Genomic DNA, 13,970 nt, shown 5'->3' on the forward strand with positions numbered 1-13,970 from the left:
ATACAATCATAAATTATTTCTAGCAGACGACTGTTGTGAAAGGAATTTTTCTCAGTGGTAAAATTCACCAAAATTAAATGTACCGCGGAGTAATATATAATGTTAACGACCGTAGAGATAAAAGTAGTGTGTGGAATAGGTCAAGAAATGATGATGTAATGTAGTGTCAATTCATTTTGCTGGATTTGGAGACTAGTTTATGCAGTGTCACGGTGACTCAATAATTTGAGGTACTTCTTCTAGGACGTTCCAGCATAGTCTAGGTTTTTATTGCCGTGTAGTGTTTATAGTGCTTGAGCAAGTTCATACAAAGTTCATTTATAGTGAGATAGGATAGCGCGAAGGACGAGAGTTTAGGACTAAGAGCTAAGCCTTTGTCTTTTTATTCAACTGAAACTAAAATCGTGTAATCTTTTGAAGAACTGAAATTTAGTCTAATTGTAAAGTTTTTAAGCGCGTTTGTAAATCAACGCATATAGTTAGTTGGACTTCGAGTATAAAATAAAAAGAAGTTCGTTCCATCATCATTTTTGGTTTAACTTGAAGAATAGAAAAAATAAAAATCATGGAATTTCCCGATCTAGGAAAGCAATGTTCTTCATCATATTGCAACCGCTTAGGTAAGCACCCAATTTCACTAGACTAGGAGGACTCATACCACTTACACAAGGAGGCTAAAGTTAGCTTTAGACTCACTCCACCATTGAGTCAGGCCTCCTTGTGTATCACCCGAAGCCTTGGCCTCCCTGTGTAATTGGTATGAATCCTCCTAGTCTTTTGGGTGGGTTAAGTTTAGATTTGTTCTACAATATAGTATAATTTTTATTCAGATTTTCTACCAATGAAGTGTGATGCTTGTGAAATGATTTTTTGGTATGTTTCTCAAGATGTTAAGACTTTCTTACTTCCCTAGAAGTTTTTAATTACATTTGTATCGTATGTAATGTTTAATTTCACGTAGCAAGGACCATTACCAATATACAAATCATCAATGCCCAAAATCTTATCAACATGATGTGCAAGTGCCTGTTTGTCCACTTTGCAACCAACCGGTGCCTAGCAAAAGAGGTGAAGCACCTGATATACGTGTTGGTGAACATATTGATAGGGATTGTCAATCTGATCCTGCTCTAGCTAAAAGAAAAGTAAGAACCCCCCAAGGGTTTTGTTTCCCCCCTCTGTTATATTTCCATAAATAATGTTGTTAATTATTGTTTTTATTTCAACCAGGTTTATACTAATAAATGTAACCAAAAAGGATGTAAACATAAAGATGTAATTAATTAATTAAATGATAAGATGATGAAAGTACAGTATAAATTTGTTAATTTTTGTCTATTTACAGATGATAAAAATTGCCTGTTCACAATGTGGCAAGAATTTTTGTTTGAAACACAGATTTCCCCAAGATCACAATTGTCAAGGAACTGGAAGAAATATTACCCAAGCAGGGTATGTATGAGTTTACTATTATAAATTTAAGTTCAAGTAACATAACATTATAATACCTTAAAAGAACAGCCCTTTCTAAATATAAAAGGAAAAATAATTTTTAAAAAATTAATTATTTCTAATTGCAAAATAATTACCATATTTTAATCTTAAAAACGTGGACTACTGGGCAGCCATTGCTTTAGTGGCGTCAGAACCCTACGGGATTGGCTGAATTCTCACAGGTGGAGAGGTAGGTAGGGAGGGGGGAAAGGTAGGACATAGCCTACTCAATCACGCGCGCAAGAGTTTCAGTTTAGCAATATTCCACCGTTCCACGTTTTTAAGAATAATTAAATGCAAATTATTTTGTAACTAATAAAATGGATCCTTTATATTTTTTAGTGTTTTTCCTTTCATATTTAGAAAAAGGCCATTCTTTTAAGGTTTAATAATGTTACGTTACCTTAACTTTTCTTATAAATTCTGTTTTGTTTTAGTTTCTTTTGGTAATAAACAATTTAATTCTGGTTTATTTAGAGCTGCCGCGTTATCAAGGCTACAAGGCTCAGGAGGATCAGTTAATAAATCAAGCCCAATTACCAGTTTTACATCTAGACTTCCTAATCTAAGAGGACCAAACATTGCAACAACAACCACACGACCTACCCCCGTTGCTGCAGTGAGCTCAGTCCAAGGAAATTTGGTACAAACTGTTCTATCTAAAATCTTTGAAAGATTCCGTAGCTTTTTTTTCTCACTTTATTAAATAAATCAATCATTTTACAGTCTGAGGATGAAGCTCTGGCCATGGCACTTCAAAAATCATTATCAGAACAAAGTAGACCAAGCCAAGTTTCCTCGAGAAAGTATGCCAAACGTGTATTTTTCTTCCAGTCATCCAGAGTTTTGAAATTTAATATAATTTTTAGTTTAACTCAAGAAGAAGCTGATCGTCAGTTGGCTTTAGCACTGGCTGAAAGTGACCGGCAACAAACAACAGTTCAAGTAAGAGGCCTAGAAAATGAAGACACGCGCAAATTGATGGTACATAAATAAATACTAAATAGTTATTTTTGGTTACTTTAGAATCAACGTCAAAGATCTGGAAATAACTGTTCCGTATCTTAGTTTCTTCTAAAAGACGTTCTACCAGTGCCTTCACTTAATGATTAATTAAAGGGACTGCAAAGAAGGCATCAGCGGGTGGGTAAAAATTATTTGAAATACGTCACAGACATCACGTGATGCCAAGATACAAAGGCTCCTCATGGAGTGGAACTGGACATCTAGTCCTTGTTTTTCGCGAGATTGTAGCGCCAATTCCATGAAGTGGTAGTTTTCAAAATGAAATGAACTAAGCTTCTTTGAACCACGCCTCTCCTTGGTCACGTGCCTCTGACGTATTTCAAATAATTTTTACCCACCCGCCGATGGCTCCTTTACAGTCCCTTTAACACCCCAATTATATCACACTGCTCAAGCTATTTTCTTAAGTAGAAACTGAGCTTGATACGTGAAAGTTTTATAATTGTTATCAGTTATGTTACATTAAGTTTGTAAATATTTAAAATTCCAATAGACACATGTTAATTCTTACATTGTAATAAATAAACGTAAACTAAAAAATAATGGAAACAAATTACTTCATAGAAGAAAAAACATATAAAGAAAATATTTTTATTCAAGTAAAGTTCTATGTTTGAAATTCTATCGTAGACCCTTCACCCACACTGACTAGATTCCAAATTAAATTAACTTTTTCGATATAAAATATAATATAAACAATGAGATTTTTCTTTAATACCACCATCATTAACTAATCAGTGGATCCTTCCTCGAGTAATTGTTCAATTTCATCCATTGTACTCATTTCCCTTTCTTTTCTCAAGTATTGCTTTCTCAAGGTTACGTAAGCGACTGTTGGTGGCTGAGACTTACAAGCTGTGGATATTGCCGACGCTGTTAATGCCCCGCTTATAGAAATGCATAGAAGAAATACTAGTCCTAATTAGAAATAATTAATTTAAATTATTTCTTGTACGTCTATTTTTAGTCTACAAATATCCGTACCAATCACCCAAGATCCACTTATCACATTTGTTGCCTGTAAATGAGTTGCCACTAATAATTGCTGAACTCTTTCAAAGGAGCCATTATTTAATGGTGCTTTTATTCCTAATAAATGGCACACCAACGGATAAACGTCAATGTTATGGAATGGCTCCGAAATAAAGCCTTTCTTAAACTGAGGCCCTTTAGCGAAGAAAATGGGGTGCATTGACTGAAAACTGTTGTTATATCCGTGATTTCCCCCTGTTGGAAAGAAACCCATTTAACTACAAGCTGATAACATAGACTTAAGGTGGAATTCATAAACGTCGGACGCAATGCAATTTAGTACAGGCAAAGGCAGGGCGTCGTGCGCACAAGGCGGAAGTTTGCGCACGACGCCCTGCCTTTGCCTGTACTAAATTGCGTTGCGTTCGACGTTTATGAATTCCACCTTTAATGTCCTTACAAGTGGTGCTTTTCCTGTCAGTTTTTGTGAAAACCAAATCATAAGATTCATCAGCGACAACCAAAAAATTTAAAACCCTTTGATTGTTTTTAAAGTGATATGATTCTGGAATTTCATCTTTTTTGTAAACAGTGTATTTGTACATTTTACTTCCTTCTAGAAGTTGTTGGTATACATAGTCCTCCATTCCTGTTCAAATAATAGGTATAGTTTTACATTTATTTTTACACTGTGAAGGTGTACCTTCCGCTGCTAATATATTCCAGACAGGTGTATGTCCATATTGTTTATACGTGCTCCTATTAAGTATTGAATCCATTTCTATTTCACGCTTCATAGTGGCCATGCCATGATCACTTAAAATAATTATATTAACTATATCCGATAAGGATTTTTTGTCCAGCTCGTCCATTAAATGTCCAATCATGCTATCAGCTTCTACAACTTTCTCAGCAACTTCTTCAGAATCTGGTCCATATACATGACCAACTGCATCAGGTTCTTCCACGTATCTAAAACATTTTTTGAAAGGAAAGTTCGCAATTTGACAATAGGATGGGATTATAGAGTAGTGTCGGTAGAGAGGGGAGTAGACTGTTTATCCCTCCCTCTAGGCGCGCTTTTGTAAGCGGGGATACTGTACGCGCCTGGTAGGGGGGATGACACTGAGCTAGAGCTAGATGTCAGTTCTACGTATGCAAACGTCATACCCTTCTATCTCTTAGCTAAGTTTCATCCCCCCTACCAGGCGCGTACAGTATCCCCGCTTACAAAGGCGCGCCTAGAGGGAGGGATACACAGTCTACTCCCCCCTCTACCGACAATACTCTATGGTATGACGTTTGCATAGTAGAACTGACATTACTCTATTATGACCTCCATTTTTTTACACTTACAACATCACCAAATTTGCTGCATTTTTGTCTAAAGTAATCCAACGTAAAGCTTGATCTACTCTTTCATTCCATAACATGGAACTATTATAGGGGTGAAAATACTTTGCTTTTTGATTGCGGTAGGCTACATTGCAACCAGACCACATAACACATCCACTGATTCTATTTTTTCCACCATTTTGGTTTGCAATCTGTCAAATTGTATCGTTACTTGTATTGTACAAACAAATTGTTGTTGTCATACGTATACTGATTACTGTATTTACCCATATTGGCGTTGTAAAACCATTATCCCACCAAAGTGGGGATGTATTATTTAAGTAAAATGTGTCATTTAACACTGGATCATACATATAATTCCCAACTATGCCATGGTTTTCTTCGTAAAGTCCAGTGGCAATTGAAAAATGATTTGGGAAAGTTTTTGTGACAAAAACATTTTTCATCCATTTGGCTCTAACACCATTTTTAATGAATCTTTCAAAGTTCGGTGTAGGTTTGCCAATTGTTTCTAAGTAGTCGTAACGAAAGCCATCAAATGAAACTACTATGACAATGGGTAACGCGTCTTTCTTCTCAATAGTTCCAGGTGGTTCATTAGTTTGACTACTCAAACTAGGCCTAATCACGTCAATCAACAACCCAAACAGGCAACCAGTGCAAATTATAAACAAACTTGAGGATGACATAGAAATTTGAAGAAACTTAACATCAAAACTTAAAGGCCCTCAACATCACGTGATTGTTATTCGCCTATTTGCACCAGCCACCCATGTACTGGTTTACCAGATGTTGGTGTGCTAACTCGAATATTAATTTGTGATTCGATTTTGATTATTAGGGTCGGTGGCTTTTCACTGTGACGACTTCAACTTACGAAGTTCAAACTTCGTGACACAAAGACGTAAAATGCTAAATATGCCAAGTGCACTATTGCAAACTAGACCAGCGTCGATTTGGCAGAATAAAAGGGGAACTCATTCCTCCCTGTTCGCGAGCAGCATGCGTCGTTTAGTGCATGATCGAGTGGGCTATGTTCGTAGCGAGAAGCAACGCCGACGCCAAGTTGCCTATAACTAGAACTAGAACTAGTTTGGTTGAGCATGGCCAACTTAGATTATCGGTGGTAGAAGGCCTGCCAGCTTTACCCGAGCCCCATGTTAAAAAACTACTAGCAAAAGCGCCCCTAGTTCCGAATTAGGCGCGCTACCAACCCAGTCTTCCTCCTAATGCTTTTTCTATGGGAAAAAAAATTCGGAAGTGGACTCGGTTTTAGAGCATTTTTAATATATTTACCGATTTTATATACCTGTAAATATATTAAAAATGCTCTAAAACCGAGTCAACTTCCGAATTTTAGGAGGAAAACTGGGTTGGTGAAAGTCGGAACTTGGGGCGCTTTTGCTAGTCGTTTTTTAACATGGGGCTCGGGTAAAGCTGGCAGGCCAGGCTTTTACCACCGGTAATCTAAGTTGGCCATGGGTTGAGCCAGACAGCCAGCTGCAGCCAGTCAGTCAGTTGCGCGCGGCGTGCTTTAGTAACCGTTTCGTGCTGTTTAAGTTTAAAATTCTTTAGTTGTCCCCTTGTCATGGTGCCCCGATTCTAAGGTTCTAACGTTCTAAACGTGGTAAGTATACTAGCCTATTGTATAGTTTTAATCCTATTTACTGCAATATCCTATAATTTAAGTGGTGAACTCCTTTGTAAACCAGAAATATTATTTCTGAATGGGAATATCCAATGAATAAAACCTTTTTATTATTATTATGTGACTGTGTATGGAAATTGTGATAATGCCCAATTTTCATCCATTTTTCCGTTTCGATTACTTTTAGAGTTTATTATTTCAGTTTCATCATGTGGGTGACTGAGTGGTTTGCCAATGGGCGTAGTCAGGGCCCAGAGGTCACACACACCTTCCGTGCTACTGTTTTGGCAGCCATATTGGGGGTGGGTTTTAGCTTTCCCTGTGCAGTAACCAGTATAGGGACTTGGCAGTACTACGTCATGCAACGGCAGGCTACCTTCGACTAGTGCTAAAAAATATACCAGGAGGAGGGGCTTATGTAGCTTTCATTCTGTTAAAAAAACATACCATAATGGCGCTGGGGGCGGAGTTAAGCCCGAATTGCCAAGTCCCTATTGTCCTTTAAACTGTGTCATGAATTGTAGCTCTTCTACAGTACAATTAGCTCCCTATAGCTTTCTAATGAAAATCAACTGTCCGTCTAGAACTTCTATACATTAAAAATTTCAAACTCTTGTTCTTGGACTGTAGAGTGCTGTCAGAAGCGCCGGTGTGACGTCACCCATGCTGTTTTCCCATAAAGAAAAAACGGTAACTGTCATGGCCGCCCATTGCTAAAGGCAGACTCGTGACGTTTAACCTTGGATCTGACGTCACAACTGACAGCACTCTGTTGGACCATCAATCCCCCCCCCCTTTCACGGGGTCATAGGTAGAGCCGACTGTCACCAATTTTTAGTGATATGTAAAAATATATATGTCAAACTGTCACCATAATCACTCAATGATAATATTAGGTTCATTATGATGTTTGTTGTTCAGGTAGCGCGATATTTTGAAGGGGCAAAATTATTTTTGGTATATTTTATAGGGTAAAACTTTATTTTTAAAAATTATTTTGTTTATAAGTATTGGTATTAATACTCATGAAAGGTCTGGCTACCCTCCACTAGTGCTAAAAACATACCAGGAGGGGCTTTTATAGAGTAATGGCAGTTTCCCAGCTTTGACTGTATTAAGGTCTATGGGCAAATAACATGGGCTAGTCTATAGCTTTCATTCTGTAAAATAAAAACATACCATAATGGCGCTGGGGGCGGAGTTAAGCCCTAATTGTCAAGTCCCTATAGACATTTTTAGTAGTTAATTTATCTTATGTTCATATTAGGGCAAAAAAACTTTATATATATCAACTTGTAACCACCACAAGTCTTATGACTGGGGAATAGTACCATAAGTACCATAACTATAATATAATAGGGGTAATTATAGTACTCATTAACTAAAGCTAGGCTGACATTCTGTATGATTTCGCGATTTAATAAATTTATATTATGTTTTGTTATTTTAGAAAATGAATACATTTACATCATCAGATGACTCCTCATTTGGATGTTACACTAGTCCATTTAAAAAAGCTTGCTTTGATGACCTTTTAGAGTAAGATGATTAACCAAAGCAAAGAGTTTTCCAATAGACCCAAAAATAAATTTAAAAATTTCACGTATATTTCTAAAGTGTGTATCTTATCAGTTTGCTTAGGGGAGAGTTATTTTAAATAGTGAATGAAAAACGTACGTCATGGCTGTGTTTTCAATTATGAGTGGATGTGTATTTATCATGGATTTCATTTCCATTCTAACATTTCTGCTCCTTATTTTGAGTATAGAGTAATGTCAGTTCTACTATGCAAACGTCATACCATAGAGTAGTGTCGGTAGAGAGGGGAGTTGACTGTGTATCCCTCCCTCTAGGCGCGCTTTTGTAAGAGGGGATACTGTACGCGCCTGGTATGGGGGATGACACTTAGCTAAGAGATAGAAGGGTATGACGTTTGCATACGTAGAACTGACATCTAGCTCTAGCTCAGTGTCATCCCCCCTAATAGGCGCGTACAGTATCCCCTCTTACAAAAGCGCGCCTAGAGGGAGGGATAAACAGTCTACTCCCCTCTCTACCGACACTACTCTATATAATGCCAGCTTCTTCATTTTTTGGGTCTATTGAATGTACAAGCAATTTCGCAAGTTTTATTGCATTTGTATTTTATTTCAGTAAAGAGGCTGTTAATAACGAAGTGCCTTATTCTTCGGGCAAACCTCCAAGAGGCATATGGTCCTCTGATTCTTCAGACCCTTCCATTACTAATGATTCTGAAGAGGTAAGACATACGTAGCGAAGGAAAGCTACCTTTTAATAGATGATGGTGGTAGCTGAACCACTGTTGGTTGTAACTTGAGGGTAGACCAAAAAAAGTATCAGTAGAGGCGATGTAATTAAAAAGATCACTTTTTTTTCTTTATGTATAGATTGGTCTTTTCAAAACTCCGAAGCCAGACAAAAATGCTTTCAAACTTCTGAGAAATCCTATAGACAGAGTCAAGTATCTAGATGGTGCTAGTCCCATTATTCCAAAGAAAACTTTCGCTAAAGTGAATAAAGGAAAACCCCCTGGAAAGAAGAAAACGGCAGTTTCTAAGAAACCTCCAACGAAAAAGAAATCCCTTGCCATAAAGGAAAAAATTCCAGACTTTTCCGAGTTTGATAACTATGAGTTACTTGTTGAAAGACGTCAGCCATATCCGCCCAACATCCAGCGAAATTTTGAGATTTCTACTCCAGTCTCAAACCAACAATGTGATAATGGTCCATATTTAATGAACATTAACGTCACTTTATTACTAGATGGTTGTTTACACTCGCTATTCTTTAGATCTCGTTAATGTATGCGATGAAAACATTGAAACTTCTCCCGTATCGTCCAAACCAGGATCTCCAACTTTAAACTCGCCTATTCAAAATAATTTTCCACTTGAAACTGAAAATGTAGACGAGTGCTATGGAAAATTTCCTTTTTTTCATACAAGCACGCCCAGGAGTCCATCAAAATCTCCGTCAAAACTTGTTCCTCCTTCGGATGGTGATGAAGTACAGAAGAATCTCGCAAATCAAACTTGCCTTAATGTTAATAATAAGTGTACAACTGATTCAACAAGAGATCCTCTTATTAATATTAAGAATAGGAATAGTATTAAGCCGCGTAGGAGAAGTTTAAGATGTATAGTACTTAGCAGAGTAAGAAATGAGAAAGATCTTCGTTCGATACAAATACCACCATCATCTTCTTCTTGTGAGTATCATAGAAAATAGACATCAATGTATGTTTTATATTATACCTCTCCTTTTTTCTTTTGCTTTTTTTATACAGCTGAAGAGTTAGAAGAGGAGCAAAATGATCTAGATGATCCGGGAATCATCTCACCCTTCTCTTCGTCAGTTTCCGAATCTTCGGAAACGGAAACTGACGATGTGGTCTCATCAGATTACGGTGATCCTTATGTACTTGAACCAGTTGTGGAAAATGTCGAATTCGAGGTTAGCACGTAGCCAACATATTTTCTGTAGATGAAAACGTAACCCTATAATACTTTCTATAAGTCTGGGTGGGTGTCTTGTGACGACGTATTTCTCCTAGAGAGGCGTCACCTTGTGGCGTATTATTTTATATGCCCCTATGGCCGTTGATCGTCATACTTTTTATTGTTACGTTACTGACAGTGCGTGAGTAAAATTAAATATAGCTTAAATTTATTTTCAGGTTACTAGTGCCTTTAGACGTACACCACCAGTATTGACGAAAGTGATTCCAATTGACGTACCTGTAAAGCGAAATGCTTCTTCAAAAAAGACTAAAGTGATCAGTGCCAATGGAAACAACATTTTAAAAGCGACTGAAAGTGCCTTTAAAACTGATAGTGCCTTAAAAGATATTGATCCATTGACTGCAAAACCTAAAATGAAATCCTGTAGTAGTTCAAAAGAAGAAACCTCGTTAAAAAGTGCATTGCCATGTTTTAAAAACACTACCTCGACGCCTTACACTCAAACCACTTCCTTTGTACAAATGGACGAAGAAAAATCCACCAAATCTGACAGTAGTTCAAAAGATAAAGCAAATAGTCACGTCAACTCGAGGAAAATGTCACTAATTGTTTCCTTGGAAAGATTGGATGAGAATACTATATTAGAAGCCATATCCCCCAAAAGCAAATCCTCAACAAAAGAGCCGATTATGCCCAGAGAAAACGTTTTAGAACGTCGTTGCAAAAGAAAAGGTTGGTTGCCGGTTGGGTTCATGAAAGGAGTCATTTGCTTATTTGGTTTTTTTTTTGTTTTCAAGCGGACCAAGATGTGGCAGTCAACGGTACTGTTATGGATCTGGTAAAAGATGATAAACAGTCCAAGGTTAGTTTAACGACGGGTAAACTTGACTGAATGAAGTTATGTAATATATTAATTTAAATCTGTTTTTTTTTTTTTTTTTTTTTTTTTTTTCAGACGGAGATGAATGAGCCTTCTTCCATTGAAATGAGTGTATGAATTTGTATGACGAGCCTATCCTGTCTAGGCTCCGATGTAACCCTTTGTTTCCATTTAAAAAAACTTTTATTCCCGTATTTTAGTATCAGGATGCGTGGGACACGTTTATTGAGACGACGACCGAAGAAAAAATTTTAAAAATCTGTCAGCAAGAGAATGTCTTGTTATTGGACACCTTGTTTGGCGAAAAGTAAGTGTATCATTTCAGTCAATCGGTCCAGAGGATTACGAAAATTTCTTCATTAAAAATTTAAAATCCTTTCTCAGGGAATTAGCTACCGCCAAAAAGATTGGCGAAGGGTCCTTTGCGGAAGTTTTCAAAATAAAATGCAAAAATGAATTCGTTGTTTTGAAAATAGTGCCTGTTGACAGAATCTTCGCATCTGGATCAAAACAATTGACTTTGCATGAAGTTCTTTCGGAGATCATCATTTCCAAGTAAAATTTACTTAGTTATGTTACTGTTAATTAACCAGTGTTTTAATAAGCCCTGTTTAAATTCTTTTTTTTTTTAGAGAAATGAATTCTTTAAGTAGCAACGTTGAAAATAGGGCGCCCATTTTCATCCAAGTTAAAGAGTATGTTTAGGTTTTTTTCTTATTATAGAGTCGTGTCGGTAGAGAGGGGAGTAGACTGTTTATCCCTCCCTCTAGGCGCGCTTTTGTAGGAGGGGATACTGTAGGCGCCTGGTAGGGGGGATGACACTAAGAGATAGAATAATGTCAGTTCTACGTATGCAAACGTCATACCCTTCTATTTCTTAGCTAAGTGTCATCCCCCCCCACCAGGCGCGTACAGTATCCCCTCCTACAAAAGCGCGCCTAGAGGGAGGGATACACAGTCTACTCCCCTCTCTACCGGCACTGCTCTATGGTATGACGTTTGCATAGTAGAACTGACATTACTCTATTGGGCGTGATCGGGATTTTTTTTTTTTTTTATTCTTTTTCATTTAGAATCTCGTATGCTGAGGGAATATTTCCCTTTAAACTTCTTCAAGAATGGGCGATTTTTGCTAGTAAAAGAGACGATGCTATAAATGACGACCCAGGTAATGAACCTTACATCTCGGGGGGGGGGATGGCATAAAACTCAACTCCAACTTAATTAAATTACATATACTTTACTTTAACTTCGGTATAATTTACTAATTTCTCACTTTTCATTGTTATTAAGGTCAGTTTGATGATAATCAACGGTACATCGTTTTTCGATACGCCTATGGGGGCACTGATTTAGAGCACTTTGAAGTACGCGTAAATTATTGTATTAGATTTATTTAGACTCAAAGTATTCTTTATTCCTTATTTATAATACCGTTTTTTTTTTTTGTTTTTTTTTTTAATAGTTTTCAAAGGCGTCAGAAATAACTTCTGTCATTAAACAATTATCTGTGGGGTTAGCCGTCGCGGAACAGTCGTGTAATTTCGAACACCGTGATTTACACGAAGGAAACATTTTAGTTTCAAAAACAAGAAGGAAATTCTCCGATTTTCTTTTGGAAGGAAAACTCATAAAAGTTTTAACAAACGGATGTGATGTAAAAGTGATTGATTTTACGTTGTCTAGACTTGAGAAAGGTGAGAATAATTCATTCTTTTTTTTTTTTTTTTTTAAATGTTGTAAACTGTTGAACATAAATTTGTTTATTATTATTATTATTATAGATGAAACTCCCATCTACAAAGACTTAGATGATTCTGAGTTATTTACCGGAACAGGCGACGAACAATTTGATGTGTATCGGGCCATGAGGGACCAGACAAAGTGAGTTTACAATATTACTTTAAGATCTTTCGCGAATAAATGAATACTTATTCATTTTAACGATAAATTTTTGGGGTGAAAATTAATTGTAATGTCTCTCAAACTCTAAACTTAAACTTACGTATCTTAGGCTTACTGTTAGTGTTTTTTTTTTTTTTTTTTTCTCTTAAATAGGAAAGAATGGGACAAATTCAAGCCCGTAACAAATATTTTGTGGTTGTCATTCCTAATGAAAAGGATGTGTGATCGGCATAAGAATCTTTTCAAACAAGACGATGTTTCGAGCAATAGGATGGCAAGATATTTAACGGGCATTGAAAATTGCAAATCCGCCAAAGAATTTGTTTACAAAGTTTTTAAAGACATTTAAGAAAAGATTTTTTACTAAAAATAACTTTAAAAAGAAAAGATTTTTTACTAAAAATAACTTTAAAAAGAAAAGATTTTTTACTAAAAATAACTTTAAAAAGAAAAGATTTTTTACTAAAAAAAAAATACGAAAGTTTACATTTTGACAAGACCAGTTGGTCATATTTTTTCCTTTTAATTACTATACTGTATAAATAAGATTTAAATAAGATTATATTAATCTTTTAAGATTTCATATTGACTTGTAAATTTTTTTAATAGAACCAGAAGTATATAATACGTCTCTAAGAGAGAAGTGTACCACAAAGCGGCGGCGGGGTAATGGTAACACGATTCTTATCAACATCAGAACATAGTTACGGATGTGCCTTTTATGCGGTGTGCGCCTTTTAGATGACGGGTAATAGAGAGTTAAAGCCACCTCGTGCGTTTCTATATTTCCCCATACCACCGCGTGACATATGGTTTGTGGGCGCTGCAAAAAAACTGGTTCCGCCCTTTTTGGCGAATGTTGAGGTAATTCGTTCGTCCATCGGGGAAAAATTGAGTAAGGAGGTAGTGAAATTCCACGCCATAAGATACGTTCCATAAGTTTGTTACTTAAGTGACGTGGGTGAAACGTCGCAGATTCTCATTGAAGCGACTCCTGTTAGGCGCTGTCACAATTTTAGTACAGACTAAATAGGAAGATGGACTGCGAAACCGCGTGTAGTCAATTCTCGCGTCGTTCTCGAACTAGCTTAGTGAGTCTCTAGTAAGTATAGGAAGTTTTGGAAACGCTTTGACATCGGTTAGCTCGCAAATAGAAGAGATTGTATTTTTAGGCGCAATGTGATGCGAGGGCGTTAGTAACTTTTAA

General features: G+C 36.7%; 3 protein-coding genes across 5 annotated transcripts; 2 read left to right on the forward strand and 1 right to left on the reverse strand.

Moving 5' to 3' along the window:
* The first annotated feature begins 21 nt into the window (after positions 1 to 21).
* On the forward strand, positions 22 to 3,063 carry LOC149623719 (AN1-type zinc finger protein 2A). The gene is made up of 10 exons (XM_089852923.1): positions 22 to 620; positions 831 to 873; positions 962 to 1,145; positions 1,231 to 1,275; positions 1,346 to 1,452; positions 1,972 to 2,137; positions 2,221 to 2,300; positions 2,364 to 2,439; positions 2,521 to 2,607; positions 2,885 to 3,063. Exons 1-9 carry the CDS (start codon positions 566 to 568, stop codon positions 2,560 to 2,562), a joined length of 798 nt encoding a protein of 265 aa, XP_089709049.1. The 5' UTR covers positions 22 to 565; the 3' UTR covers positions 2,563 to 2,607; positions 2,885 to 3,063.
* Positions 2,148 to 5,906, reverse strand: LOC149623720 (bis(5'-adenosyl)-triphosphatase enpp4-like). Of its 3 annotated transcripts, none has more exons than XM_089852920.1 (7): positions 5,115 to 5,906; positions 4,849 to 5,039; positions 4,196 to 4,464; positions 3,953 to 4,141; positions 3,505 to 3,747; positions 3,242 to 3,438; positions 2,148 to 2,448 (listed from the first exon to the last, which is right to left on the reverse strand). In XM_089852920.1, exons 1-6 carry the CDS (start codon positions 5,535 to 5,537, stop codon positions 3,251 to 3,253), a joined length of 1,503 nt encoding a protein of 500 aa, XP_089709046.1. In that variant the 5' UTR covers positions 5,538 to 5,906; the 3' UTR covers positions 2,148 to 2,448; positions 3,242 to 3,250. The 3 variants fall into 3 exon arrangements, with proteins under 3 accessions (XP_089709046.1, XP_089709047.1, XP_089709045.1); XM_089852921.1 differs by having other exon boundaries at positions 3,239 to 3,438; XM_089852919.1 differs by lacking the exon at positions 2,148 to 2,448 and having other exon boundaries at positions 3,078 to 3,438; positions 5,115 to 5,904.
* Positions 5,907 to 7,836: 1,930 nt separating this feature from the next.
* LOC149623721 (uncharacterized) lies at positions 7,837 to 13,346 on the forward strand. Its single transcript, XM_089852913.1, has 17 exons — positions 7,837 to 7,857; positions 7,947 to 8,035; positions 8,651 to 8,756; positions 8,905 to 9,241; positions 9,309 to 9,725; positions 9,804 to 9,970; positions 10,194 to 10,710; positions 10,776 to 10,840; positions 10,934 to 10,969; positions 11,059 to 11,165; positions 11,243 to 11,413; positions 11,491 to 11,553; positions 11,932 to 12,026; positions 12,152 to 12,225; positions 12,324 to 12,555; positions 12,643 to 12,742; positions 12,917 to 13,346. Exons 2-17 carry the CDS (start codon positions 7,950 to 7,952, stop codon positions 13,110 to 13,112), a joined length of 2,769 nt encoding a protein of 922 aa, XP_089709039.1. The 5' UTR covers positions 7,837 to 7,857; positions 7,947 to 7,949; the 3' UTR covers positions 13,113 to 13,346.
* Positions 13,347 to 13,970: the final 624 nt, after the last annotated feature.

The sequence above is a fragment of the Phalangium opilio genome, unplaced genomic scaffold, assembly GCF_054372755.1.
Source record: "Phalangium opilio isolate 3A_F unplaced genomic scaffold, DU_Popi_V2 ptg000113l_1, whole genome shotgun sequence".
Lineage (NCBI taxonomy): Eukaryota > Metazoa > Arthropoda > Arachnida > Opiliones > Phalangiidae > Phalangium > Phalangium opilio.

Bases quoted from the DNA above. Each gene is read 5' to 3' on its own strand.
- LOC149623719 (XM_089852923.1), top strand. From the start codon at position 566: ATGGAATTTCCCGATCTAGGAAAGCAATGTTCTTCATCATATTGCAAC. The intron at 1,453-1,971 runs GTATGTATGAGT...TGGTTTATTTAG, and splicing joins AGAAATATTACCCAAGCAGG to AGCTGCCGCGTTATCAAGGC. The intron at 2,301-2,363 runs GTATGCCAAACG...TATAATTTTTAG, and splicing joins AGCCAAGTTTCCTCGAGAAA to TTTAACTCAAGAAGAAGCTG.
- LOC149623720 (XM_089852920.1), bottom strand. From the start codon at position 5,537: ATGTCATCCTCAAGTTTGTTTATAATTTGCACTGGTTGCCTGTTTGGG. The intron at 5,040-5,114 runs GTAAATACAGTA...ACAATTTGACAG, and splicing joins GTTTTACAACGCCAATATGG to ATTGCAAACCAAAATGGTGG. The intron at 4,142-4,195 runs GTACACCTTCAC...TTATTTGAACAG, and splicing joins GAATATATTAGCAGCGGAAG to GAATGGAGGACTATGTATAC.
- LOC149623721 (XM_089852913.1), top strand. From the start codon at position 7,950: ATGAATACATTTACATCATCAGATGACTCCTCATTTGGATGTTACACT. The intron at 8,036-8,650 runs GTAAGATGATTA...ATTTTATTTCAG, and splicing joins TGCTTTGATGACCTTTTAGA to TAAAGAGGCTGTTAATAACG. The intron at 11,554-11,931 runs GTATGTTTAGGT...TTTTTCATTTAG, and splicing joins ATTTTCATCCAAGTTAAAGA to AATCTCGTATGCTGAGGGAA.